Source organism: Danio rerio, chromosome 13 (genome assembly GCF_052040795.2).
Source record: "Danio rerio strain M-AB ecotype USA chromosome 13, GRCz13ab, whole genome shotgun sequence".
In the NCBI taxonomy this organism is placed as follows: Eukaryota; Metazoa; Chordata; class Actinopteri; order Cypriniformes; family Danionidae; genus Danio; species Danio rerio.
In genome coordinates, this window is record NC_141033.1 from 7,318,969 (window position 1) to 7,345,822 (window position 26,854).

At 35.5% G+C, this 26,854-nt stretch overlaps 1 protein-coding gene across 2 annotated transcripts in view; it reads right to left on the minus strand.

The window, feature by feature from the left end:
• Positions 1–26,854, minus strand: part of myom2b (myomesin 2b) — an 89,531-nt gene that overhangs the window by 37,055 nt on the left and 25,622 nt on the right. For both annotated transcript variants that reach the window (XM_087278807.1, XM_087278806.1), the window contains 8 exons: positions 24,547–24,674; positions 20,237–20,420; positions 19,803–19,977; positions 18,256–18,377; positions 11,814–12,001; positions 11,564–11,690; positions 5,066–5,244; positions 4,838–4,952 (listed from right to left, as the gene is read on the minus strand). In XM_087278807.1, coding sequence (XP_087134933.1) covers positions 4,838–4,952; positions 5,066–5,244; positions 11,564–11,690; positions 11,814–12,001; positions 18,256–18,377; positions 19,803–19,977; positions 20,237–20,420; positions 24,547–24,674 — 1,218 coding nt within the window. The remainder of the gene's footprint in view (positions 1–4,837; positions 4,953–5,065; positions 5,245–11,563; positions 11,691–11,813; positions 12,002–18,255; positions 18,378–19,802; positions 19,978–20,236; positions 20,421–24,546; positions 24,675–26,854) is intronic.

Below are 26,854 nucleotides of genomic sequence, written 5' to 3' on the forward strand. Positions count from 1 at the left end.
GATCTGGGGAGATCTTAGTCAGGGAGGTAATCAATAACCTGATGGTCACTCTGTCCGAGCTCCAGCGTTCTTCTGTGGAGAGAGGAGAACCTTACAGAAGGAAAACCATCTGTGCAGCAATCCACCAATCAGGCCTGTATGGTAGATTGGCCAGATGGAAGCCACTCCCCACCTGGAATTCGCCAAAAGGCATCTGAAGGACTCTCAGACCACAAAAAACAAAATTCTCTGGTTTGATGAGACTAAAATTGAGCTCTTTGGAGTAAATGCAAGGCGTTACATTTAGAGAAAATCAGGCACCACTCATCACAAGGCTAATACCATCCCTACAGTAAAGCATGGTGGTGGCAGCATCATGCTATGGGGATGTTTTTAGCAGCAGGAAATGAAAGACTAGTCAGGATAGAGGGAATGAAGATGAATGCAGCAATGTACAGAAACATCCTGAATGATAACCTGCTTCAGAGTGCACTTGACCTCAGACTATGGTGACGTTTTATCTTCTAGCAGGACAATGACCCTAAGCACACTGCCAAAATATCAATAGAGTGGCTTCACAACAGCTCAGTGTATGTCCTTGAGCGGCCCAGCCTTAGCCCAGACCTAAATCCTTTTAAACATCTGTGGAGAGATCTGAAAATGGCTGTACACCATCACTTCCCATCCAACCTGATAGAGCTTGAGAGATACTGCAAAGTGGAATGGGCAACAATTCCCAAAGACAGGTGTGCCAAGCTTGTGGCATCATATTCAAAAAAGACTTGAGGCTGTAATTGCTGCCAAAGGTGCATCAACAAAGTATTGAGCAATGTGAATACTTACATGTGATTTTTCAGGTTTTTTATTTTTAATAAATCTGCAACAATTTCAAAAATATCTTGTCATTATAGGGTATTGTGTGTAGACTTTTGAGAAAATAAATGAATTTTATTGATTTTGGAATAAGGCTGTAACATAAAAAATGTGGACAAAGTGAAGCGCAATGAATACTTTCCAGATGCAGATGTATATGTATTTATGTAAATGTGTGTGTATATATCTATATACAGTATACACAACAGTCACACATATAAACACATATATTAACATTCTAGGTGCATAAAAGTTTGTGAATAATGATGTTAAGAAATCTGTGCTGGCATAGATTCTTTGTGGCCCTGATTATGACCAATCAGCCCACACAGGGCTTCCCTTCTCAGTATGCAGCACGTCTAACATTATGTATGGAGAACATGTAACACAACTTCACGCACATACTTTATATAGACACACGAAGCCACAGTGCACTCTACTGGCTGTTGGTTGTTTTATCAGCACCAAGTCTTTCAGTCTTCTCGAAATGAATCATCTTGGATCATCCCGTGGCTGCTTTTTCCTTATCTGCGACTGTGCAGGCAGCTGCTCCCAAAGACAATCCAGAGCACCTCCCATGGTGACATCCACGCCGAGCCGCACTGCTCTCTCTCTCACTTTGAACTACTCTTATTCCTTTAAAAAATAAACATCCCTTCAGAGCGTCCTGATATTAAGCTATACTGCATTCTGGATAGTTGGATAGTAATGCAAATTTGAACTGGGCAAAACTGAATGCAGTTTCCTGGTCTTATTGTACACTATTTATCATTGCAGAGTATTAAAAGATTTAAAAAAATAAAGACAGAATCTCCATAGTCTTTATTATTATTATTTTATTATTATTATTATTATTATTATTATTATTATTATTATTATTATTATTATTATTATTATTATTATTATTATATACATGATTATTATTATTATTTTAGCTAATATAAATATATATTTATGATTTTTTGAATCCATTTCTCGGTTAATATAATAATAGTGCATAATGTTAGTGTGTTTAAACAAAATGTAATTATTATATATTATTATTTCATTTTTTATTATAATTTATATAGTTTTATTATATTTATATTATTATATTATATTATTATTTGGGAGTGATGTTTTTGTACTGTGATCTTAAATTAACTTTGGTACTGATTTACACTCACCGGCCACTTTATTAGGTACATACCGGGTTGTAACCACTTTTGCCTTCAGAACTGCCTTAACCCTTCATGGTGTAGATTCAACAATGTACTGGAAATATTCCTTATGGATTTTGGTCCTATTGACATGATTGCATGATTGCTGCAGATTTGTCGGCTGCACATCCATGATGCAAATCTTCCGTTCTATCACATCCCAAAGGTACTCTATTGGATTGAGATCTAGTGACTGTGGAGGCCATTAGAGTGCAGTGAACCCATTGTCATGTTCAAGAAACCAGTCTGAGATGATTCACACTTTATGACATGAAGCGTCATCCTGCTGGAAGTAGCCATCAGAAGATGGGTACACTGGTGAACATGGTCAGCAACAATATTCAAGTAGGCTGTGGCATTGACACAATGCTCAATTGATACTAATGGGCCCAAAGTGTTTATGTTGTTGACGCCAAATTCTGACCCTACTATCCAAATGTCACAGAAATCAAGACTCATCAGACCAGGCTGATTTCCTGTTCTTGGCCGACAGGAGAAGCACCCAGTGTGGTCTTCTGCTGCTGTAGCCCATCCACCACAAAGTCTGATGTGTTGTGTGTTCAGAGATGCTCTTCTGCATACCTCGGTTGTAACGAGTGGTTATTTGAGTTACTGTTGGCTTTCTATCTGCTCGAACCAGTAGCCTTTCACCTCTGACCACTGGCATCAACGAGGCATTTGCACCCACAGAACTGCTGATGGGCACAGAACTCACTCGATATTTTCTCTTTTTCTGACCATTCTCTGTAAACCCCAGAGATGGTTGTGCGTGAAAATCCCAGCAGATCAGCAGTTTCTGAAATACTCAGACCAGCCCAGGCACCAACGACCGTGCCACGTTCAAAGTCACTTAAAATCACCTTTCTTCCCCATGCTAATACTCGGTTATGTCTACATGCCTAAATGCATTGAGTTGCTGCCATGTGATTGGCTGATTAGAAACTGATTAGAGCAGTTGCTCTAAAGTGGCTGGTAAGCGTATATACACAAATATATTTTTGTAAACATCCTATAGAAAATATTCATTTAAATAGAGATCTGTGAGTGGTGTACTCTCCCTCAAGTGGAAAAAAAATCACTTGGATTTAAAGCATCTACCATAGGTCACTTGTTATATCCATCCCAAAACCCTTTGAAATATTTTAGCAATATAAAGCTTAAAGCTGCATAAAACATATGCTGGATGAGTTTGTGGTTTATCCACTGTGGCAACCCCAGATTAATAAAGAGACTAAGCCAAAAAGAAAATGAATGAATGAAGGAATGAATGAATAAATAAATAAATAAATAAATAAATGTGTGTATAAAAAATTAATAATAAATTCATGTATGTATGTAAAGTAAATGGTAGTAGTGGGTTGTAAACAAAATTTCAACATGTCAAATGCCCCATAAGGCAGTGCTTCACCACATTTTTAACAGTTGGAATATTATTATCATTAGCAAAAAAAGCCATGTGAATAGATTTTTTTTTCAAGTGTTAAATTAATGCCATGAAATTTGACTGTCAAATCTGAATTGAGCAGCTTATCACCAACAACACCAAATCATTAAACAATAAGTATTCTTATTCTTTGATTATTAATATTAGTATGATGCCATTTATAGTGCGTTTCTGGATATTTTCATGAGTCCAACAGCTGCGCTACACAAAGCTGACAGAAAACGTGAAGTAAAAAGTAGTTGCTATGGAAACAACACCCCGTCTTGTCTAGTTGCATCAGTGCAAACTGGCAGGTTTTTATAAGGCTGCAGACCGCAGTCTTTTACAAATAGTTACAAGTTTCTGCTCATTTTCTTGTAATGCTGTAAGCTCATCCTAAAATAAAACCGCATTCAAAAATATACCTTCCACTACACTCAGTATTGTCTCATTTGAAAGTTTTCAATGCAAGTCATTGTTAATGGGCAGCTATATCTAGCAACATAAGTGCTTTCTATACTCAACCAACAATCAATGTAATTGTGTTTCAGGATCAGTTTTAGACTGCTGTGTCTCAGCACTCATCAATGTTAAAATGGATTCAATCAGTTTAAAGGACCAGGATGTTTATGTTTATATATTTAGATATGACCAAAGATTATAGAATACACAAGACATGTCACTCGTATCTTTTTAAATGGGGAAGAGAGTCAATATGGTGAATAAAAGCCCGCCTACTAGTACAGGAACCAATCATCGATCACTATATGGAGAATAAATCCCGCCTTCTACTACAGGAGCCAATCATCGATTGCTATAGACTGACGACACTATGGGGGGTTATATATATATATATATATATATATATATATATATATATATATATATATATATATATATATATATATATATATATATATATATATATATATATATATATATACATATACATATATACATTTATACATATATATATATATATATATATATATATATATATATATATATACACACATTTATACATATATATATATATATATATATATATATATATATATATATATATATATATTTATATATATATATACACACACACACATATACACACATATATATATATATATATATATATATATATATATATATACATATATATATATATATATACATATATATATATATATACATATATATATATATATATATATATATATATATATATATATATATATATATATATATATATATATATATATATATATATATATATATATATATATATATATATATATATCTATACATACACACACACACACACACACATTACAACATTAAACTATCTGCTCTACAGTGCACAGTTTACCTGCCAATGCTCTGACACACACAGGATCAGACGGGGTTGAAGCCATGCCAACGCCCTTGGCATTCTCTGCCCGCACGCGAAACAGATAAGACGTGCCTGTCTCGAGACCCTTGACCTGCAAAAGATTCAAACATACATTTAATAAATAATATTTCTATATACAGTGTTCTGAGATAATAGAGCAGAATAGCTGAGAACGTGTACTTGTCAGCACTCATAATTCAATACCTTGAGATAGCAGTGGTCGACTGAACTTTCGTTGACTTTGCTCCAAGAATCAGAGCCTTTCTTGCACTTCTCAATGAAGTATCCGGTGATGGCACTAGCCCCATTGTAGACAGGAGGCTTCCACTCCACCACCAAAGAGTCATCCCTCACCTCAGTGAAGGTCAGGTCATAGGCTGGACCTACCAAAGACAAACCCTCAATAAATTGACCATTAGGGCTCAAGGTTCCCAATGCTTTCAGTCATGTTTTTGGACAATTTTCATGAAAACAAAACATATAATTATGAAATTCTAGTTGTTTCTCAATTCCAAGAATGCAGAGAATGGACTTGTGATTCTAAATAGAATAAACTCAAGAGACCAATTTACTCAAGTAGGTACTACATTTAAATGTGAATTTACTACACAATAGAAAAGTATGTTCTATATAGTATGAATGTGAGCAGTATGAATGGAGCTCAGACAAACTACATATGCCATTTTTCATTATCACATGACCTACCTGGTGTCAGTTGCATCGCTTCACTCTTATTCATGAATTCTCTTATGGTGCATTATGCGATAGCGTTGCATCCATTGGGTGTGCACATACTACTCTGCTTGCATACTGATTTTAGCATAATATATATAGTATGTAAGTATGCGATTTCGGATGCAGCCAGAATGCGCCCTCTGAGAAATGAGATGCTGCTTTTTTTCTGATGGTCACATGATCTTCATGGATTAAACAGAAAGTTATTTAATTATACAGCATCCATAATGTTTTATAGTTTTGTTTTTCATTTCAATAACATGCACAAAACTCTTACGATTATACATTGTACAATACAAATAAAACTGGTTGTAATATGAATTAAAAGCAAATAAACTCCCTTAATGTGTTTATGACTTTATTAAGATTTTTAAGCAAATGTTTACTTTGGCCATCTCATTTAGGGAAACTCCTGAGATAAAGAAGTTATAGCACTGAACTTTAATAACAAATGGTTATATAAAATGCTTCCCTTTTATTTAGATGCAACAACTTCTGGGAATTCTAGAGCAACTACTGCGCTCAAGTCTCTATCTTCGATTACAAGATCGCTCTTTCTTTCACACGTCCTTCGTTCTTGCGGTCATGAGTTTAGGAATTGAACTTTGGCGATTGATGGTGACGTTACACGAGAGCACAAGGATGCAAGATCACTGAAGAAAGTGATTGTGAATTAATACACATTCTCGAAATGTACTGGATGTACATATGAAAACTCTGACTCATACATATATGTATATGTATATATATGTATGTATATATATATATATATATATATATATATATATATATATATATATATATATATATATATATATATATATATATATATATATATATATATATATATATATATAAAACTTTATATGAAGAGAATGCTATTCGCCTTTTGTACTTTGTGTATGGTCTTGAATATCCAATATAGTAATGTCGAGAGAGAGAGAAAGAGAGAGAGAGAGAGAGAGAGAGAGAGAGAGAGAGAGAGAGAGAGAGAGAGGATAGGGTGACATAAAACATCTACTATCTTACTAAAATACATTTGAAGTCAAAATTATTAGCCCTCCTGTGACTTTTTTGTTCACAGTATTTGCTATAATATTTCTTTTTCTGGAGAAAGTCTTATTTACAGTATTTTATTTCGGCTAGAATAAAAGCAGATTTATTTTTTTAAAGGTCAATATTATTAGCTTCCTTGCTGTCATCATGACAAACATTATTAGAAATGAGTTATTAAAGCTATTATGTTTAGAAATGGGTCTTCTTTCATGAAACTGGGAAAAATTTACAAGGAGGGTAATAATTCAGGAGGGCTATTAATTATGACTTCAACTGTATATGTTACAGGTTAGATCTTAGAAGGGTGAGTATACCATACAATCAACAAAAATCTATGGATAACATTCTCCCTGTGTAGTCTTTAACTCAGGCCTATCACAAAAAAACAAAATACACACACAAAAAAAAACAGAATAAATAAATTTTAAAAAATTTTGGTACAGAAGGGTCTGGATCTCCAGTAGGAATGATGTAAGGTTGCTGAACACTAAGTCCCAAAATCATGTTTGTAAGTCTTTTGTTTGTAGTTGTGGGTAAGTCTCATGATTGGTGTTTTGCACGAGTAAGTTTTTTACTTCCTCTAAGTGTTCTTAGGGCAGCATTTATAAAAATGCTAGCCTGGTACAAATGTGACAGTTTAGAGCTTGTTTGCATAAGTTTCAGTTGTCATTTTGAGTCATAGAGATAGTCATTCATACATTTTCCTTCGGCTTAGTCCCTTAATTATTACGGGTCGCCACAGCGGAATGAACCGCCAACTATTCCAGCATATCGTTTTACACGACGGAAGCCCTTCCAGTCGCAACCCAGTACTGGGAAACACCCATACACTCTCATTCACACACACACATTGATAATGTACACTACGGCCAATTTAGTTTATCCAATTCACCTATACTGCATGTTTTTGGACTGTGTGGGAAACCCACACTGAACATGCAAACGACAATATTAAAGGATTGAAGTGTACAGAAGCTAATCTGGGATTAGTTTATTGTACGAAGCGAGTCGTTCAGTCAGCGCTTATACATGCATTCACTGGTTCAGAGGTTGCATATGAAAGGCGACGATTGAAACACAGCTTTAATGTAAAGAAAGTAAATGCAAACATTTTATTATTAATTTCAGCATGCTTTCAAGATTAAAAATATATCAGAAATATGGGAAAATACTTAATGATAGGATGATAGTGGGACAGAATGGTAAAATACGGGAGAATTTCGGGAAAAACCAGGGGGGTTTACATGAATGAAGGAAGTGTTTGTGGAGAAACAGTTTTGCAAGATAACACAAAACATCTTTGCGAGGGAATGCAAAAAAACTTAAAAATATGTTTTCCTATCTCTCAGTTTTTTTTCCCTCCCAGTTTTTTTTTTCTTCCAACAATTTTTTTCCCCACCATAATGTCCCTTCTGGGTCTCCGTATTGCAGTGAATGGAAGAATACAACACAATTTTTTTTACAATGCTATTTGCTTAAATAATAAAAGAAAAACTTCATGATGATGTTATCAAGACTTTCAGAAAGAGGTAAAAATGTGAGACTGATGATGGCAACCAGAAGAGAAAATAACATCAAATTTGCTGTCCTGTCCCATAGACGTTGCGGTAACACTTTACAATAAGGTTTATTAGCTAAAGCATTTACTAACAAGAACTAATCATGAACAACACTTGTACAGCATTTATTAGTCATGATTGAACATTTACTAATGAATTATTATCCTTATTATTTTTTTTTTATAAGGGTTTTTCACCTTTATTTTGATAGGACAGTAGAGAATTCAGACAGGAAAGCATTGGGAGCAGAGAGAGGGGAAGGATCAGCAAAGGACCTCAAGCTGGGAATCAAACTCGGATCGCCGTGAGCATGTTAGTGCTATATGTCAGCACGCAGTACCACTAGGCTACTGGCGCCAACAACTAATGCATTATTAACATTCATGCCCATGCTTGTTAACATTAGTTAATGCACCATGAGTTAACATGAACTAACAATGAACAACTGTATTTTCATTAACTAACGTTTATTAATATGAATAAATACTGTAGTAAATGTTTTGTTCGTGGTTTGTTCATGTTAGTAAATGCATTACTTAACATTAACTAATGAAACTTATTGTAAAGTGTGACTGACGTTGCATTAGAAACCCCTCACACAAGCAGCAATTTGTTCTTTGTAATTTGAACCAAAGATGATATAATGCATACATAAATACATATAGATGTTCATTGCTTTTTTTTAAATAAAAATATTAAAAACTCATACTCAAGCATCATAACTGGCTTGTGAAAAGGGTCCATATACTACTTTCTTTTGATAATTTAAGTTCAAATTTAATGCGACAGTCACCAAAATGTCACAAATCTAGAACAAAGCTTACAAAGGGCCAGTTTCAAAGAGTTATACAAATTATTTGAAGGGTACTTTAAGATGAAACTTCACATACCGACTCTAGAGACATCAAAGGCTTTTTTGATATCTTGTAAAAATGTGCATACTAGGTCCCCTTTAAATAACAGATTCCGCTAAGCCACATAATCTCATCTGTCTGGTTTTGTCGGCAGTGCAAGAATGTTAGGTTTTGCCTGTAAAAATGTTTTATGTGTCAAGTTATATCATAACTGTGTAATTTACAGCAGTTTGTTGTCTGCTTGTTTAATTGCAAGTTAGTGATTTGAATATATAAACACATAAATATATTAATTTTCCTTCAGCCTCCTTTCTATTTAAGAAGTCGCCACAATGGAAGGAACAGCCAATTATTCCGGCGTATGTTTTATGCAGCTGATGCCCTTACAGCCACAACCTAGTCCTGGGAAACACCCAAACACACTTATACACTATGGCCAATTTATTCATTCTTTTATTTTCCTTCAGCTTAGTCCCTTTAATTATCAGGGGTCGCCACAGCGGAATGAAACGCCAACTTATCCAGCATATGTTTTATGCAGCCGATACCCATCCAGCCGCAACCCAGTCCTGGGAAAAAACCATACACACTCATACACAATAGACAATTTATTCATGTATCTATTTTCCTTCCCTTTAATTATAAGGGGTTGTCACAGCGGATACCCTTCCAGCTGCAACCCAAGTACTGGAAAACATCCATACACACTCATTCACACACATACACTACGGCCAATTTAGTTTATTATGGTATAAACTGTATAATTGAAATTATATTTCGTGTTTGTAAAGTACACCCATCGTAAATGTATAAGTCGTATCCAAACAAACACAGAAAATGTATATGTGTCTGTTCTAACCGCAGATTTTGGAATTGTACCCTCGTAAATTACGAATACGTTCCGTTTTCCTTTACGTTTTTATAATTACATGCATTTTATTTACGCACAAAATATTTATGCCAGCGATTTTATTCCACAGCGTATTCAATTCACCAATAGCGCATGTCTTTGGAATGTGGGGGAAACCAAAGTACCCAGAGGAAACCCACGACAACACAGGGAGAAAATGCAAACTCCACATAGAAATGCCAACTGGTCCAGTCGGGACTCGAACCAGCGACCTTCTAGCTGTGAGGCGAAAGTGGTAACCGCTGAGCCACTGTCTAATTTTTTTTCAAGTATTATTATTGTTATTTTTAAAGGGTCACGAAACACCAAAACACATTTTTTGAGCTGTTGACAGTCGTATATGTGTCCCACACTGCTAAAAACACTATTAGGACACCTATATTTCACTAAAAAGTGTAAATTGGTTGTTTTTGCGTTATTTCAAGCTAAATCGTACTTCCAGTTTGAAACTAATTTTTGAAGCTGCGTCACGGTCATGACATAATAGCCTGTATTCCAGCGTGCAGACTGGGCGTCTGTGCCAGAGTGAGTCTTATTACGTCTTACAGTGTGCTGCATTAATGCATGAGTAAGGCTTGGTTCAAACCAATCAGCGCGCTCTATTGTGCAACTTCATTAATATTCATTACTGTCATCGTTTTTAGACGACAGAGACGCCACGTTGTGTTGGCAAAACAAGCGTGAAGTGCTGCTTTTATAGTTTGCTGCAGTTAAGTTTTGTTTTCATTTTCTCTCTGTGAGAGCGCAGCTGGAGTCACGCGTGGATTAACAGTGTACGCGACGCTCGACAACAATAACTTACGTGTCTAAGGAGGATTATTGTTTACCTGAGAGCTGTTCTCATCTGCAAACGCTGAGATCCGGATTCACTTGTAGTCTTCTCTTAATAAAGACGCGGCTCTAGTTGCTGGTGATTGTCCTGTCTCTACAGATTTGGTAAGTGAGCGACCAGTGCTCTTTGTTTATTCAGTTTGTTCGTATCGAACTAAGTTAACTATTGCACCGAGTGTAAACATGTTAGCACTACAACCACATTTTAACCTCGTGTAGGATTTTCACCGCATTTTGTGACCGGAATAACACACGCGGCTTTCTGACACTACCTGCCGAGTGCATCTAAGTTTCCAGGAAATGCTGAGTTTTTTTTTTTCTCTCTTTTGCCGAACGATTAATATCAAACTTTGCATGAAAAATACACGCTTAGAGCAGCTCCTCGAATCAAATATCTCGTTTGTCGCGAGGGACATGAATGAATTCCCTGAATGAAAGAGCCAAACTGCAGTTAAAGTCCACCATTTAATAATTTGGCAAATAATTCGACTACAGATGTCCATGTAAACACAGTCACTTTGTCCCCAGTGTGTTTGTGTTTTGACTCTGAAAGCCAGCGCGTCCAAATAGACACTCCCACACCATGCCTCTTTTCTTCCTCCGACACTCCCCCCTAAACAAAGCTGGACACGCCCACTTTTCTGACTTTTTCCAAAGTAGAGGTGTAAAAACACCCTGCTGAAACGAGGGGGTTTCATGGCCCTTTAATGAACAAAACAAATCACAGCATTAAATATGTTAGCAGACTTCACATTACCGGGTTCAGACATGGTCCAAGCGTCACATCTGAAGGAAGGGCTAGCGGTCGAGGGATCACCAACTCCAACCACATTAGCACCATAGACCCTAAACTGATACACTGAGCCAGCAGTCAGACCTCCAACCTTCAGAAAGAACATTTCATCTGAGCAATTACAGTATTATAACACCACACTATTTTATTAGAAACCCATTAACATTAGCTGATACAACAACAGCATGCACAGGATGCTGCAATACATGGCCACCTTGTGCAGTCTTTCCTTAACGGGCGGGATGTTGACCTCCTTCCACGTCTTCTTGGCCACGTTGCATTTGTCAATGTAATAATCGGTGACCTCTGCTCCTCCAGAATGGATGGGCTGCTTCCAGTTGAGCACCATGGATTCCCCGTCACAATACAGAAGAGAGATGTCATAAGGGGAAGAGGGCAACTCTGTGGAGAAGACAGATTGCTTCAGTTGGATGTAGCCATTACTCAATGTCTTCTACACGGGGCAACATGCAATGACGTGCAATGCACATCTCTGGCTTATAATATGCACATTTCATAGGGAAATGTTGCGCCTGGAGGTGTAATATAATAGGATGAAATGCATCTTAATGTTGCACATAAATATAAGGCTCAAATTATAGCAATGCTTTCAGCAAGAGAATGTAGGACTCACAGTGAAAACAGAATGAGCTGCTTTCTGTCTACTGCCTACATAAACAGCTGCCTTCTGAAGTAGCAGTGTAAAGGAAATGGATACGCATTTAGAATATTGAACATGTAAGAGCCTTATTTTAGAATACTGGGTCACACTTTATTTTGATGGTCCGTTTGTTTAATTCAAGGTACATTGCATCTACATGACAACTAATTCTCATTAGATTAGACTGTTATGTTAGGGTTGGGGTTAGTGTAAGTTGACATGTACAGTACTTGCAAAGTTTCTTATAGTCAGTTAAATGTCTTTTTAGCAGCAGTATCAACAGATATTAAGCAGACAGTCTACGAATACTCAAACGGACCGTTAAAATTAAGCTTATACTGCAGTTTTGCGAAAGTTGCTTCAAAAAAGTAATTATTTACATAATTAAAATTGTATTTAAATTACATTCTTAATTACAATATTGGAAAAAGTCACTTAGTTACTCAATAAATTATTTAATTACTTGAACACAAAACAATCAATGTATAAATGCACTACATATAAATGTTAGAGCCGCATAAACAATTGAAACCTTTATAATCATGACATGTGTGAATGAGACTTTATGCATGCTTATGAACTGTTATTAATAGTCATTTGCTCAGTTGTGTCATATTGAATGCGAAGATGACATCACTTGTTTTTACAACTTGACATAATACATCACAACCAGTCTTCATGTTTGTCATGTCAACTTGACATTACCAAGACACCATATCTTGTCATAAATATGTCATAAACATGACTGCTAAGAGGCCATTATAATAGTTCCATGAATATTTTTATGATCACTTTTGTAGTGGAGCAAACTGTATTTGCATTAAATGTATATATATTTTTTGTCAAAAATGATTTTAAAGAGATTCATTAATATTTCATGACATTAACAGCAAATTTAGCTTGTACTATAGTAGTTAAGGTCAAAAAACTATTAATGACACTGTTATAAAAATTATGACATTTATACTGACTTCATGACAATTATGTTTATGACAGATTTATGACAAGTTTTGTTGTATTGGTAATGTCAAGTTTACATAAAAACAAAAAACAGGTTGTGATGTATTTGTTAATGCCAAGCTGTCATAAAAACAATTTTAAAATTTTAAATGCCATAACTGATTAAATTACACCTATTGACATTTGTTATAAGCAAGCATAGAATCTCCTTCACATTTAAAATATTAAAATATTAGGCTGAATAATAAAATCTATTTCTAAATAAAATAAGTAACTTATTATTAGCTAGGAAAATGAAAATAGCAGCAACACAGAAAAGTTCTTACAACATTTATGACAGGTTTTCATTAAAGTATTGGCTGCTTGACAATTTCATTCTTGCACTGCAGATGAATAAACATTTCTGTTTAGAAAAAACCATAAAAACAGATGTTGCCAAATTGCCCTTTGCAGACATAATAGGAAGTTGAAAATGATAATAAATTACAATATATATCAAAGAATATTGTAATGCATTAAAAATTGAAATAACATTACATTGCCACTTAAATATTATGATAATATCATATTGTGGGGTCATTCCCACCACTAATATTTACTGCATTTTAAATGTTTTGGGTCAGTTAGAACATTTGATGGTTATATAAATTCAAAGTCTTAAAAGTTGAACTTTTCTTATCCACTTGTTGACTGTTGTGTATACACTCACCGGCCACTTTATTAGGTACACCTTACTAGTAATGGACTCCCTACTGCCTTCAGAATTTCCTTAATCCTTCATGGCAAAGATTCAACAAGGTACTGGAAATATTCCTCAGAGATTTTGGTCCACATTGACATGATAGCATCACACAGCTGCTGCACATCCATGATGCTCAGAGATGCTTTTTTGCATACTTCGGTTGTAACAAGGGGCTATTTGAGTTCCTGGTGCCTTTCTATCAGCTCAAACGAATCTTTCCATTCTCCTCTGACCTCTGTCATCAACAAGGCATTTGTGCATACAGAACTGCCACTCACTGGATATTTTGTCTTTTTCAGACCATTCTCTGTAAACTCAAGAGATGGTTGTGCATGAAAATCCCAGTAGATCAGCTAAAATACTTAGACCAGCCTGTCTGGCACCAACAACCATGCCACGTTCAAAGTCAATCAAATCACCATTCTTCCCCATTCTGATGCTCGGTTTGAACTGCAGCAGATTGTCTTGACCATGTCTGCATGCCTAAATGCATTGAGTTGCTGCCATGTGACTGGCTGATTAGAAATCGAGCAGTAAGACAGGTGTACCTAATAAAGTGGCCAGTGAGTGTACATTGGAATTGTTTGATTTTTAAATACTGTTGTTACTGTTATCTAATTTTTGCGCTGTAAAAAAAATAATAAGTTGGCAAGACATTCAAGTTGTCCCAACTTAATTATTTTTGCAGATTTAAGTCGATTGAACATAAAACAATTAAGTTAGCCCAAAAAAACCTCAAGAATTGTGTTGATTCAGCTCATTTTAAATAAGTAGTTTGAACAAGATGCAAAACTCTTTTATTGAGTGTACACTTTCCTCTATAAGCCATCTTGTGTTATAAGGTGTTACTACAGTAAGTTATTGAGTTGACTTGAGAAATGCTTTCATCTAATAATTTCATTTTCATCACTGATTTAACTGCTTACTTTATATATACCCCAGACAGGCCTGCATTTTTAAGGTCTAAAAGTTTCATTTTTAGTTGTGTCTTTTGAAGTCTCCATATATGGAATTATACTCCTGAGTCCAAACGCAGGATTGCTGTCCGCTCAAGCTAAAGAGTTATAAAGCAATCAGCTCTGCAGATAATCCAGATCTGTAAAAAATTAATAGACTTCTGCTGCTGGAATAATTTACTTGTTGACTAAGAGTTCCATTGAGATGTGGAAAGAAAAACATTCTCACTCATCTGGTATAAATTATTAAACCAATTTAGCAAAGATTGAAGGGAATAAAATGATTTCTAAAACATCTCTGTCTACCAGGGGTATGACCATAAAACATATTCACACTGTGATGTTTATATGTCACAGTAACTTTTTAAAATCACACATACTGTGAAATGCATATCACAAGACAAAAAAGGATTCATAAACCACATCATTAATATAAAATAATACAAAATACACTTTCCACCAAAACATAAATCGTTGAGCAATGAAATGCATCATAGTGTTTATTGGAGCAATAAACCATATTGCAGAATCCCTGTGGTATAAGTTTACCATGTACTGTATTGAACTGCAAACAAAATTGTTGAATTTATAAAAGCAAATTAGTGAAAAAGTATCATTATATAACTGTTAGGTATCTGGTCCCTGCTCTTGCTCCCACCAACAGAGATCTCCACCACATTTTCTGAGAGGGTGCTCGCTGCAGAGCCATTTGAGCAGAGCTGAGCTCCAGCAAGGGGGAGCATGAGCTCTCGCTCTGCCTCCTAAGCTGTTTTAATGCGTACACCAACCCCACCCCTAACCCTACCCCCAGTGACATCACTCGTAGAAGAAGTGCAAAAAAGGTGGAGCTCAAGCTCAAGCTCCCCCTCTCTGGAGCTCAGCTCGGCCAAATGGCTCTGCAGCGAGCACCACTTGCATTTTCCTGATTGGACTCCATCTCCCATAAATCTCTCTGCCTAGCAACTAGAGACTAGTATAAGTGGTGTAAAGTAACATATTACAAATACTTAATTTGCTGTAACTGCATATTTTACCCATAAATTACTTTAGTAGATTAAGAAACGTTTATTTACAGTTGAAACCAGAAGTTTCCACGCACTGTCATTGTTAAAAGTCAGATGTTAGAATTATCAAATTTGTTTCTGTTATGCTTAATAGTTATTTTTGAGAAACTGTTTTAATTTTCTTGAAAGTCTAGTTTACATGTAATACGATTATTATGCCTCTGAAAAAGCTCAGATGATGGTGTCAAGGTTTTGGAAGTTTCTGATTGGCTAGTTTACAAAATTTGAGTTAATTGGGGGCACAACTTCAGAATAGTATTTAAGGAAAACCTCAAACACACTGCTTCCTTGTGTGACAACATGGGAAAATCTAGAAGCCAGAATCAACAAAAAAGCCAGATTACAATTTGTTAAATTACACTGGATAAATAATATTTTTTTGGAGACATGTCCTGTGGTCTGATGTAACTAGGAAGATTGAACTGTTTGGCCATAATGATCAGTGTTACATATGGAGGACAAAGGGAAAGCTTACAAGCCAAGGAACACCATCCCAACTGTGAGGTATGGGGGCAGCAGCATCATGTTGTGAGGCTGTTTTGCTGCAGGAGGGACTGGGTTAATTCAATGCATAGAGGGCATCATAAAGAAAGAACATTAGGTAGAAATACTAAAGGAACATTTCAAGACATCAGCCAGGAAATTAAAACTTGGCCACAAATGGGTCTTCCAAACAGACCATGACCCTAAGCATACTGCCAAATTAGTTCAACTGTGCTTTAAGGACAACAGAGTGAATGTTTTAAAGTGGCCATCACAAAGCCCTGATCTCAATCCTATAGAAAATGTGTGGGCAGAGTTGAAAAAGCTTGTGTGAGCAAGACAGCCAACAAATCTAACTCGGTTACACCAATTCTGTCAGGAGGAAAGAGCAAAAAATCCTTCAAACTATTGTGAGAAGCTTGTGGAAGGATACCCAAAACATTTGACCAAAGTTATACAGTTTAAAAGCAAAGCTAAAAAAAATACCAAGGAAATGTAAACTTTTGACTGTCTAGAAATTAATAAAAAATTCTTCTTCAAAAAAAAAACAAATTCTCTCATGATTCTGGCATTTGGCAAATGTAAATTATTTAGGTAATCCTAACGAACCTAAAATAGTAAACGTTTAGTATGATTTACCATCAGACATTTTAAAAATATATATTGTTCCTTTTTTGAGTGTACGTAAACTTCTGGTTTCAACTGTATGTTTTTAGTCCATTTTTAGATCTGTATGGGTAATTTTACTGCACTGTTACACCTCATTCACACTAACAGCGACTTTGTAGCTGCCTGTCGCTCTGGGTGGCGACATGCTGCAAAAGCAGGTCTGTGTAGGTATATACAACACAAATACATCCGCCCTCTGAGCCTCTAAAGTTGAAGGATTCTCATGTTTGTCAAGTCGCTCGACTTGCCCACCTGGTCGCTGTCGCACGTGTTGACTGAGTTCACTAGTAGTTGCTCAATCTACATTGAAATGACCAGTCGCTTGTCGCTTTTCTGCTGCAAGTCGCTTGTATTGTGAATGAGACTTTATACTCTACCAAAGCTCATTATGATTATGTACCTCCACATACATTTCTGGAGAGTGCCAAAAACGTCCCTGGAGTTACGATTTTTTGCAGTTTTTGTTTTCGCAAATCCACCAGAGGCCGCTGTCGACTGACTGACTGACCAACTGCAATGCCTAATACATGCCTTAATGCATTGAGTTGCAGCCAGGCGATTGGCTGATTAGAAATTTGCATTAACAAGCAGGTGTACCTAATAAAGTGGCCGGTGAGTGTATACAGAAATCGCAGTTGTGATCTTAAAAACTAAAAACAGCCCACTTTTTTGTACCTTATATGATGTTTGAAAACAAATAACATTTATTAGTCGTGTTTTACATGCATCATCCATAGTCATCATAACATATCGTCTGGTTCATGGTTTATTTCTTTAATAAAAAAAAATAAAAAAATTACTTGCTGATGTCTTTTTCCACTCAACTGTGCTGTATTCTAAAGAAATGTTTGACGTGCCAAATTAATCTTTTCTGTTGTTATTGCGTAGGAACTCTCCAAAGCGCTTTCTATGAATGAAGATAAATAGAGACATTTTACAACCTGATGTAAAGTCATTAAAAAGGAATCTGGTGGGAAATTTCTGTCGGGTACCTTGTTTTGTCATTACGCTATACTTCCTGTTCAAAAGCAGCTTCTGAGTGTGTTTAGCAAAAGGAAAAATGTATCGAATAAACAGTTGATGGAATATCAAAAGAGACTGTGTTTGGTGAGACTACTTACTAAGAGCAGCTCTCACAGAAAGAGGGGCTGATTCCTGGGATTCGTCACTGAGGCCCAGCTCGTTGATGGCTTGTACGCGGAAAACATACGACTCACCGGTGGTCAGGCCATGCACAACAAACCTGTGTGAACCCAATAATGAGGTAGTGAAAGAGGAAATTGATGTTCCTTAATTTATCCTTTACAGAGAATAATATCCACAAAAGAAACATGTCAGCAACACAAAATCCTAAAGAAAGCTTTCCGATTTCCCATCAAGAGATACATGCTATGAAAGCAACATACTTTCTAGTTTGTCGATATACTGCCTATGGGTACCTGCAGCGTCTTCATAGTGGTATAATATGTTTGACAAGTTTTGCTTCAATATCTCATCCCTGGGACTGAGCAAAGGTTTCTGACCTACTTTAAATAGATTCATGAGATATAGCATGTTTCCCAGAACTTTGTACATCTAAGAAGAGCAAAAATAATATTTTTCAAGTCAGAGTCTGTTCATTGCTATTACAGTTTAGTTCAATTAATTTAAAAATGTTCATCAATAATAAAAATAAAAGAGCTGCTTGATAGGTGAATCTGGAGTAGGTGATAGTGTCATCAACCAGCAAAATACAGTTCATGTGTTCCTCTCATAGCAAAGTGATGATACACGGGCAACTTTTACAGCAATGTCGCCCTGTTCACTCAACAGTTCTTTTTGAGGCAACCATATTTAACTTAATTTATATTAATTTAATTTTTTTTTTTTAGTATTTTATTATATTATGTATGTATTTATGTATTGATTTATTTATTTAATTTATTTAAATTTATTTTTTTATCTAATTTTTTTATATTTAAATTAACTTAATTTAATAAAAAAATTATTTAATTTAATTTAATTTAGGCAGTTCATTCCGCTGTGGCGACCCCAGATTAATAAAGGGACTAAGCCGACAAGAAAATGAATGAATGAATGAATTTAATTTAATTTAATTTAATTTAATTTAATTTAATTTAATTTAATTTAATTTAATTTAATTTAATTTAATTTAAATTTAATTTAATTTAATTTAATTTAATTTAATTTCTTATTTTATTTTATAATGTATTTATTTAATGTATTTATTATTATTTTACTTATTTTATTTATTTTATTTAATTTTGTTTTGTTTTTATATCCAATTTAACTTAATTTAATTTGAAAAGATAATTTAATTTAGTTAAATTTAATTTAATTTAATTTAATTTAATTAATTATTTATTTATTTATTTATTTATTTATTTATTTATTTATTTATTTATTTTATTTTATTTTATTTTATTTTATTTGTTTTTATTTGTTCCACACAATTCCTTCATGTTGTCCCAACACAAATCGATAAACTTAACTCAATTGATTGAACATAAATTTGTTTTAAACCCACTTAAATTTGCTAAAACGAGTTTTCCCAAAAAAAACTTAAGAATTGTGTATTCTCATATAACTAAATATAAAACTCGTTTTAACTAAGTAGTCTGAACAAGCAGCTAAAGTAATTTTTTGAATGCATTGTGTACTTATATACCTTGTGTGCTTATGGGGCTTGTGATTAGCCGATGCCCAGTCCTTAGAACCTTTGACACAAGAATCGATGTAATATCCAATCAGGTTATTGGGATCCTTCGGAGGAGCCCACTGGATTAGAACAGAGGTGTCTGTTTCCCTGGTTGCGACGACTTGTCCGGGAGCCGAGGGCACACCTGAATGAACAAAGAACTTCATTTCAAGGCTGATTTCACCAACCAGCCCAATCAATTTCTTGATGACCTATCATGCATGAATTAGTTCCACTACAGAAAGGCATATAAAATTCATTACTGCCTTAATAACAACATCAAAGTCACAGCCTGACCAAAGCTTCAAAGATGTATATACAATTTCATATGCAGAAGATTCACCATTTCAATAGCTTAACTGAATATATCGGACGTGTGGTGGCCTTTGACATGCATTTTTTACCCTTTAGTTGCAAGGTAGTTATAGTGCTGGTGGGCTCCGAGGGTTCACTGATGCCATATATATTAGCAGACAGAACACGGAAGAGATAGTCCTTTCCTTCAGACAGGTCGAAGACAGCATAGCGAGGGGATCTGATGGGCACTTTAGTGTTCACTCTCTGCCAAGATCCTGCTCCAACCTGAAGCTGTATGATAGCAGAGCCAGCAAAACACAATATTGAGCATTGAGAGGACCATGCTTTTGGCAACCACGAGCATTAAGGAAAGATTACAAATTATCTTTCATGTCCAGTGTTGTTAAAAATTTATTTGGAAATCCTTGATTTTCATGTTTAAATTATATACATAGACACAATTCTAATGTTTTTGGCTCTATACACCAACATAATTTATTTGAAATGAACAAGATGTGCTTTAACTGCAGACTGACAGCTTTAATTCAAGGGTATTTACATCCAAATCAGGTGAACTCTGTAGGATTTACAACAGTTTGCATATGTGCTTCCCACTTGTTAAGGGTCCAAAAGCAATTGGACAATTGACTTCAAAAATCTGTTCTATGACAAGGTGTGTTATTCCTTCATTATCCCAATTGTAACTCTCAAGATGAGATCCAAAGAGCTGTCACTATCAGTCAAGCAAGCCATCATTAGGCTGGAAAACAAAACAAACCCATCTGAGAGATGGCAAAAACTACAGGCATGGCCATGTTTGGAACATTTGTTAAAAAGAATGAACGCACCAGTGAGCTCAACATCACCAAAAGACCCTGATGACCACAGAAACAACTGTGGTGGATGAACAAATAATTATTTCCCTGGTGAAAACACTCTTCACAACAGTTGGCCAGATCAAGACCACTCTCAAGGAGGTAAGTGTATGTGTGCCAGAGTCAACAATCAAGAGAAGGCTACACCAGGGTGAATACAGAGGGTTTACCACAAGATAAACACCACTTGTGAGCCTCAAAAACAGTAAGGCCGGATTACAGTTCTAAAAAGCCTTTACAGTGCTGGAACAAACATCCTATGGACAGATGAGATCAAGATTAACTTGTAACAAAGTGATGGGAAGAGTAGAGTATGGAGAAAGAAAGGAACTGTTCATGATCCTAAGCAGTGAAGCATGGTGGAAGTAGCTACATGGCTAGGGCATTTATGGGTGTCAATGGAACTGGTTATCTTATATTTATTGATGATGTGACTGCTGACAAAAGCAGCCAGATTAATTTAGAAGTGTTTCAGGTAATATTTTCTATTATTATTATTGTTATTATATATATATTTTTTTTATTATTAACCAAATACTTCAGAACTCATTGGACGGTGCTTTACAGCGCAGATGAAGAATGACCCAAAGCATACTGCAAAAGCAACCAAACAGTTTTTGAAGGGAAACAGGTGGATTGTTGTTCAATGGCCAAGTCAAATCACCTGACCATAATCCGATTGAGCATGCGTTTCACTTGCTGAAGACAAAACTGAAGAGAAAATGCCCCAAGAACAAACAGGAACTGAAGACAGTTTAGTAGAGGCCTGGCAGAGCACAACCAGGAATGAAACCCAGCGACTGGTGATGTCTATGCTCTCCAGAATTCAGGCTGTAATTGACTGCATAGGATTTGCAACCAAGTATTAAAAAGTAAAAGTTTGAATTATAATTATTATTCTGTCCAATTGCTTTTGGGACCTTAACAAGTGAGAGGCACATTTGCAAACTGTTGTAATGCATAAAGCAGGGGTCGCCAATCTCGGTCCTGGAGGGCCGGTGTCCCTGCAGGGTTTAGCTCCAACTTGCCTCAACACACCTGCCTGGATGTTTTAAGTATACCTAGGAAGACCTTGATTAGCTTGTTCAGGTGTGTTTGATTAGGGTTGGAGCTAAAATCTGCAGAACACCGGCCCTCCAGGAACAAGTTTGGTGACCACTGGCATAAAGTGTTCACCTGATTTGGATGTAAATACCCTCAAATTAAAGATGACAGTCTGCAGTTAAAGCACATCTTGTTTGTTAGTTTTAAATCGATTATGTTGGTGTATAGAGCCAAAAATGTTGAAATTGTGTCAATGTGCAAATATTTATGGACCTAACTGTGTGTATATATATATATATATATATATATATATATATATATATATATATATATATATATATATATATATATATATATATATATATATATATATATATATATATATATATATCCTGTTTAAATAGTCAAAATTATTAGCCCACTTGTGATCTTTTCTATAATATTTTTTTTCTTCTGGAGAAAGTCCCGGCTAGAATAAAAGCAGTTTTAGACAGAAACAGACCAAACCATCATTATACAATGATTTGCCTATTTATCCTAACTTGTCAAGTTAACCTATTCAACCTAGTAAAGCCTTTAAATTGCACGTTAATGCTGAATACTAGTATCTTGAAAAGATGTAAAAAAAAAAATGTTTAATGTTCCATCATCATGGAAAAGATAAAAGAAAACAGTTATTAAAACAAAAAATAAACAGGAGGACTAATAATCATTGACTTCAACTATATGTGGTATCTGTGTTGTGTACTTGTATGTGGTAATGTATTGTGAGGTCAGAGACAAATTTTCAGGGTGGATAATAACGTAAGTAAAGCAATAGGGAGATATCAGGAGTTACTGGAAATATTGTAAGATAAATTTAATATGGGAAAAAAAAACAAGATTTTTTTTTCAGCCACAAATGCTCCCAGGCACTAATTTGATTTAACAGAACAAAGGACTGGTGATGGATTTGCCACAGTCCCAATATCATCAATCACAAATCCCAATAAGCACTCAAACATTTTTTTTCTTATTTTCATGTATCTTGGCTTTTACTGTATTTTACAATTTTTATAATTAAAAAGAAAATATAAGACAGGTGATAACTGTGATTAAATAAGGGATCAATCCGAAGGAAAATGAATGAATGATAACTGTGAAAACTCAATTAAATTTAACACTTAAGTTTAACAAGGACATATTAACCCATGTGTATTGTTCAATTTGACAATCCTTTCATTATGTTGGTGGCTGTTTTTGCCCCATTGACCTTCAATAAAATGACATTGTTTGATCACAAAGTCATGACCCCATTATCATACATTCTTGATTGTTTGTGGTTTTCCCTGTTGGGGTAAAAAGAGGTAAAATGTGTCATTTTTACAGTTGATCATCAGTTTGAAACATTAACCCTTTAGATAAGCCTGTGCAAAAACGTTTCTGGCTTGTATATGGAGTATAAAAACAGATTATAGTGTCCATACATTCATTCTTTCATTAATTTTCTTGTCGGCTTAGTCCCTTTATTAATCCAGGTTCGCCACAGCAGAATGAACCACCAACTTATCCAGCACTTTTTACGCAGCGGATGCCCTTCCAGCCGCAACCCATCTCTGGGAAACATCCACACACACATTCATACACACTCATACACTACAAACAATTTAGCCTACCCAATTCACCTGTACCGCATGCTGTGGGGGAAACCGGAGCACCCGGAGGAAACCCACGCGAACACAGGGAGAACATGCAAATGCCAACTGAGCTAAGGTTCGAACCAGCGACCCAGCGACCTTCTTGCTGTGTGGCAACAGCACTACCTACTGCGCCACTGCTTCCCCGTGTCCTTAGATACATACACTTAAATGTTCTGAGAGCTGAGGTGCTTATTTTAATTTTCTTAAACATATCAAGATAAGTGTCTCTCTCACACTATCACACGATCACTCAAAGAGACACTCCATATAACTACATAAAAAAGTCAGTTTTTATGCACCACAAATGGTGATCAAATGTAAAAGTGACAAATGTTCCACCTTCCCAATAGGGAAAACCACCAACAATTAAGAATGCATAATTATATATAGCTTTGCAATCAAAAATGGGGCAAAAAGAGCAAATACCATAACAAAAGTGTAGTAAATTTGCCCAGAGTGTGTTGTAGAGTTTGTTTGTTTGTTTTTTTAATTCCAAACATTTTCCTGAATTATGCGTCAAAATAAGATTTGTCACCAAAAACCATTCCATTTGCTGAAACACAAAGTTGTGACCAAATAGAGACTCAAAATCACCTCAGAATGGATGAAAAACATCCCCAAACAGCACACAAGGGTTAAAATAAAGTGTAACCACCCTACAGTATTCCCAAGGGTTGCATCGTCTGACACAAAACAAAGACTGCTTTTGAAATATCCTTCTTAGATCTTAGCTTCTCGGTGACGTCAGAAGAGAAGTGCTGAAATAAAAGTTTGTGACTATTCGGCTGGGTTAGTGTCTGGCAGTGAGCTGAAACTAACCTTCTCAATGTAATACCACATGGGGGCTTTGCTATGGTAGACTGGAGAGACCCAACTGAGCACAACATATGTTCGGTCGGTCTCTGAAGCGCAGACTTTAGAGGGAGGTCCTGGAGCTTTTCCCTCAGCTGCAGGCAAAGCACATCAAACAGAATTACTGTTCTACCCTGAACACATAGACACACACCAGTACACACACTCGGAAATATCCCACTATTTTTGCAGTCGTTTTAAAAGCAACTTTAATATAAATGGACTGATATATGAATATCTTTTTTTGCTGCTGCTGCTGCTGCTGCTGAGATATACAGTATATAGAATACACATACATGCATACATACATACATATATTTTTAAAGGGGCCCCTTTTATTAGGGGTTACAATCACACTTTTGCCATTTTGTGGCAACAGTGTGTGAATATAACCAGCCTCTAATGGAAAAAACTATTTAATTCTATTTCTAATCACATTTCATTTGTAGAAACAATTTGATTGGCATCCTCCCTTTGTCTAAAGTCCATTCATTAGTGATAATCTGTCCCTCATTGGCAAAAACAGCCCTAAGTGAGATGCAGCCATCCGTCATTAGAGTTTTGAATCTTTATGGGGACGCATAGGCATTTATGGCTCTGCCTAGGGCTGTGACGGTAACAGATTTATTGTTTCAGCTGTGATAAAGCAAGAAATTAAGCTGTATGTCGCTTAAAAATTATATATATATATATATATATATATATATATATATATATATACATACACATACATGAGCAATTACATGCAAATGTCAACCTTGAAAAAAAAAATTCAGTTTCCACCAAAATACTGAAACTGTTGATTTACCAAAGTCACACAAGTGGCAATTTCACATCTCGTCATCTTAGAAGTATAAGGTTCTATCTGACATTTTTGTCAAAAAATGTCAAGATTACCAGCGATCATTTCCCATAAGATCGCTGGTTTGCACCTACAATAACCATGGACTACAAATCTGCCATTTCTGGACAACATATTCATACATGCACTCCGGTCACACTCACACATGCTTCCTCATCTAGACTGATTACATTCACACCACTTGAGGATCGTCAGAGACTGATTAACACACACTATTTAAGCCACACATTCACCCCTTCAGTTTGCCGAGTCTGTTATCTGTCACAGTAGCATTACAACGTGTTTCCCAGTCTTGTTATCTTGTGTACCGACCGTTAGCCTTGTTAGCCTCTTTGTCTTTGCCTGCCGCCTGCCTTTCTGACCTCTTGCCTGTATTCGACTGTGAATAAACCTGCATATTGGATCTTACCTCAGCTGTTGGTGTTACTCCCCGTGGTTACAAAACTGAGTTGTTGACATATTCTTATTAAATGACAACTTATTTGCATTATGGGATGTTTTTTCATCAGTTGTTTACATTGTAAGACTTTTTATTTAAAAAAGAAATGTTACACACACACTGTTAGCAATAGAATGCAAAAACTTTGAAGCTCAATATCTCTAAATCATTCAGAGCGCAGATAGAACCATCCAAGGTGACGATCTGTCACATCCATAACTGAGAGATGTCACATCCATAACAACACTTTTTCCTCATAAATGCAAAAATTTTAAATAAAATAAATTCAATCATGTTTGTTCTACAGAGAGCCAACTCTTATCCTTTTGATTAGCATCAATTTTAGGGGGGTTGTGCAGTTTAATTTACAGAATTTCTACAAAGCACGTTGTATGCTCTAAACTCGCATACTTGTTTGGTCACATCCATAACACATCTTTATTTTCATTAAAAGTACAAAACATGTTTACAGATTGATATTTTTCTGATCCCACAACTCTCTGGTTAGTTGTTCTGTAAAATATAAACAGATGTTTCAATATATGTTCACAAGTACTTACCATGTTAATTTATGTTTTGAGTTTTTACTTCAATTGTCACATCCATAACACTGGAATTGCTCATTTGCATGTTACATAGGCTCAATTGATTGTCGGTAACCCTTTCAAACGATAGACCTCATCAATGACCGATTGAATGTGGACATTTAAAGGATAAGTCAATGGTAACCTTTTAACTATTTTGTCTAAAATGAATGTTGTCATACACAGTGAAACTATTTAATAGGCTACTCTTTTATTTTTGATCATATAGTTAACAGCAATACATTTTTCACAATTGAATGTTTAACTTTTATTTCACTTATAATTGTTATAAGTGAAATAAAACTTACTCAACTTACAATTTAACAAAGCTGGCGTGCGTTTTCGAATACCATCATTATGGAACTAAGGTTGCAAGTTCGCCTGTGTGTG